This window comes from Chrysochloris asiatica, unplaced genomic scaffold (genome assembly GCF_000296735.1).
Source record: "Chrysochloris asiatica unplaced genomic scaffold, ChrAsi1.0 scaffold00608, whole genome shotgun sequence".
In the NCBI taxonomy this organism is placed as follows: domain Eukaryota; kingdom Metazoa; phylum Chordata; class Mammalia; order Afrosoricida; family Chrysochloridae; genus Chrysochloris; species Chrysochloris asiatica.
In genome coordinates, this window is record NW_006409126.1 from 139,484 (window position 1) to 142,168 (window position 2,685).

Sequence of the window (2,685 nt, forward strand, 5' to 3'; positions counted from 1 at the left end):
TCAAGTCGTCTCCAGTAGCCCTCAACAACTTAGCCTCTAGCTTGTGCCCTAAAAACTTGTGAGAAACACCATTTGATTGATGCTTGGTTAATAATGCTTGTTTTTATATTTGATTTTAAATGCCATTAAGTCAGTTTAGATTCATAGTGACATGTTAACAGGAGCAGCTGGTGAGTTTGAACTGACAACCTTGTGGTTCAAACCAATCTTGCATTCCAGTGCATTGTACAATAGTTAAATTCAGTGACCCTTGGAAATTTTGCCCTAAGTCTGAGTCTAAGGCTTTTCTGACTGGGCCTCCTGAGGATGGTTGCTCATGTGCAGAGAAGAGCAGACAAAGCCTCTCTGCAGCTGGAAGCCCAGCTGGCCCACCCACCTGCTTTGCATATTCCTCCCAGTCCCCCTGGTCCTCCAGAGCCCATATGAATGTTGGGTCTGCACTCAGGGGAAGATCTGACTCACTTGGGGCACAGAGTGAACCATGGAAGGCCCAGCTCAGCTTCTCTGCCTGCTAGTGTTCTGGCTCCCAGGTAAGGGGAATAGGGATGGGTGTCTCAGTAAAATGTTTTTTCAATGTTTTTAGGTCCTGGGACCTGACACGTTTATTAGGCAAGAAAAATTAATAAATATTGGCTTATTTGGAATATAGATAAGGTCTGCAGGTAGACAGTGTTTTATGATCGAAATCCTATGAGTGACTTTGTGTTTTATTTCCAACTTCAGACGCCATGGGAGACATTGTTCTGACTCAGTCCCCAGCTTCCCTCTCTCTGTCTCCTGGTGAAAGAGTCTCCCTCACCTGCAAGTCCAGTCAGAGTGTTAACAGCTACTTAAACTGGTATCAGCAGAAACTTGGGCAGCCTCCCAGGCTCCTCATCTATTATGCATCTAAGAGAGCCGATGGCATCCCAGAAAGATTCAGTGGGAGTGGGTCTGGGACAGACTACACTCTCACTATCAGCAGCCTGGAAGCTGAAGATTTGGGAACTTATTACTGTCAGCAGTATAATAATTTCCCTCCCACAGTGTTACATGCTTGAACATAAACCCCACCACCCTGGGGAGCACATGTGTGAGGCTGGGCTCTCCCAGCTGCTTCCCTTTGGGCCTCTTTCTGCTTAGTACCTTTTCAGATGTAACCACTCTGTGAAGGTCCTTTCTTGTTTTTGTAGTAGGAGCTAGGTTGACTCCTCAGCCTCCCTACTGGGATTGCTTCTCCTTAGTCCCAGTAGCACAGACATAGACAGTGCCTGTCCTCATTTAATGAAGGACAGAAATTATAGTGCTGGGGTTTAGTGTCAATCAGAGCTCGTATTTCAAAAGTGAGTCACTCTTAATATTTTAAGCAGGACCTGTTATAACCGTTCTATTTAGGTATTAGAATTTGAACAACTTTCAAAGCCATGGGACTCTCCTTGCCAGGGAAGCAGAAAATGGAAATGAGTGATTCTCATATGATTCTCCATAGACCAAGTGCAGCTGTAACTGAAGGTATCTGGTCCCTAACTCTATGGTCCTCTGACCTGTGTTGGTGTCCAGGGTGGAGGTGCTGTTTCTCTCACTGTGTGCTCTCTTTTCTTCATTTCTGTCTGAGGATCTGCCTGAAGGTGCTGATGGAGAGTAGTGAATACGTTCCTTCAAATGCATCTTATGGTCGGGTCCATTTTTTGACAACACGACAGGAAACTATAGAGAAAGGAGATTCTGGGAAATGTACTTCAAGACTCCATGGAAAAGATAAAGATGATAGAAGATACCCCAGTAAAGACATGAATACACTGACTTGCAAAACGTTGCAGTAGGGAAATGCCTAGACTACCCTTACATTTGTTTCCAAGTATCTTCAGCAAATTGGCTCTGGAGGATAAGTGCTTGATGGCTTACCACAAGGTTGAGGGTTCAAACCCCTCAGCCCATTCTTGGACACCCGCTACAGGATCGCTGTGATTCAGAATCGACTTGAAAGTACTTCATCTACCCCAAAGTCCTTAACAACAACAATAATCTTCAGCAAGTTGTTTAATATGGAAATAAAATGCCATTAAGTCATTTCGTGAACAGAAAAAATCGAAAAATATCACTGCCAATACGTAGAAATAATTTAAGAAAACATGAAGGAGTTTCGTAATTTTAAAATAACAACAAAAAGAGACTATTACAGCTGTCGCAGTGTTCATCTTTAAAATGTTCATCACTTGCTGCTCCATTTTCTCCAGGACTCAGTGGCATCTTGGAAATCAATAAGAGTTTGTTAGAAATGCAAAGGAGCAGCTCTCTCCATATACCTGCTGAATGTAAATATGCACTTGGAAAGATGCCAGACCATTTGTGTAAGTTTTAACAAGTCTGTTGTAAGGGATATATACTTCAGCTAAAAAGACTCCCAACTTTTAGATCCTAATGAGGACATCATACACCTTAAAAAATTAATTTCATATGGTGAAAATTCACTCAGCTTTAATTTCAAACTAATGCAAAGCACAACTTGGAAACATTATAAAGATGATAACAATTGAAAAAGTATAATTATCAAAATTCTAATCAAACCTCTTAAAAATCACATGGCTTAAAGTGTTTTAGCAAATTGAGAAATTACTAAAAAATAAAGGTCCTGGTTGTGGCACCGTGGGTTAATGCGCCAGACTACAAAGCTGTTTAAACTGCATAGCTGGCAGTTCAAGTTCA

General features: G+C 41.9%; 1 gene segment (V, D, J or C); it reads left to right on the forward strand.

The window, feature by feature from the left end:
* The first annotated feature begins 481 nt into the window (after window positions 1-481).
* On the forward strand, window positions 482-1,040 carry LOC102812007. The segment is given in 2 exon segments: window positions 482-530; window positions 724-1,040. Coding segments are annotated over 2 exon segments (366 nt in total).
* The last annotated feature ends 1,645 nt before the right edge of the window (window positions 1,041-2,685 follow it).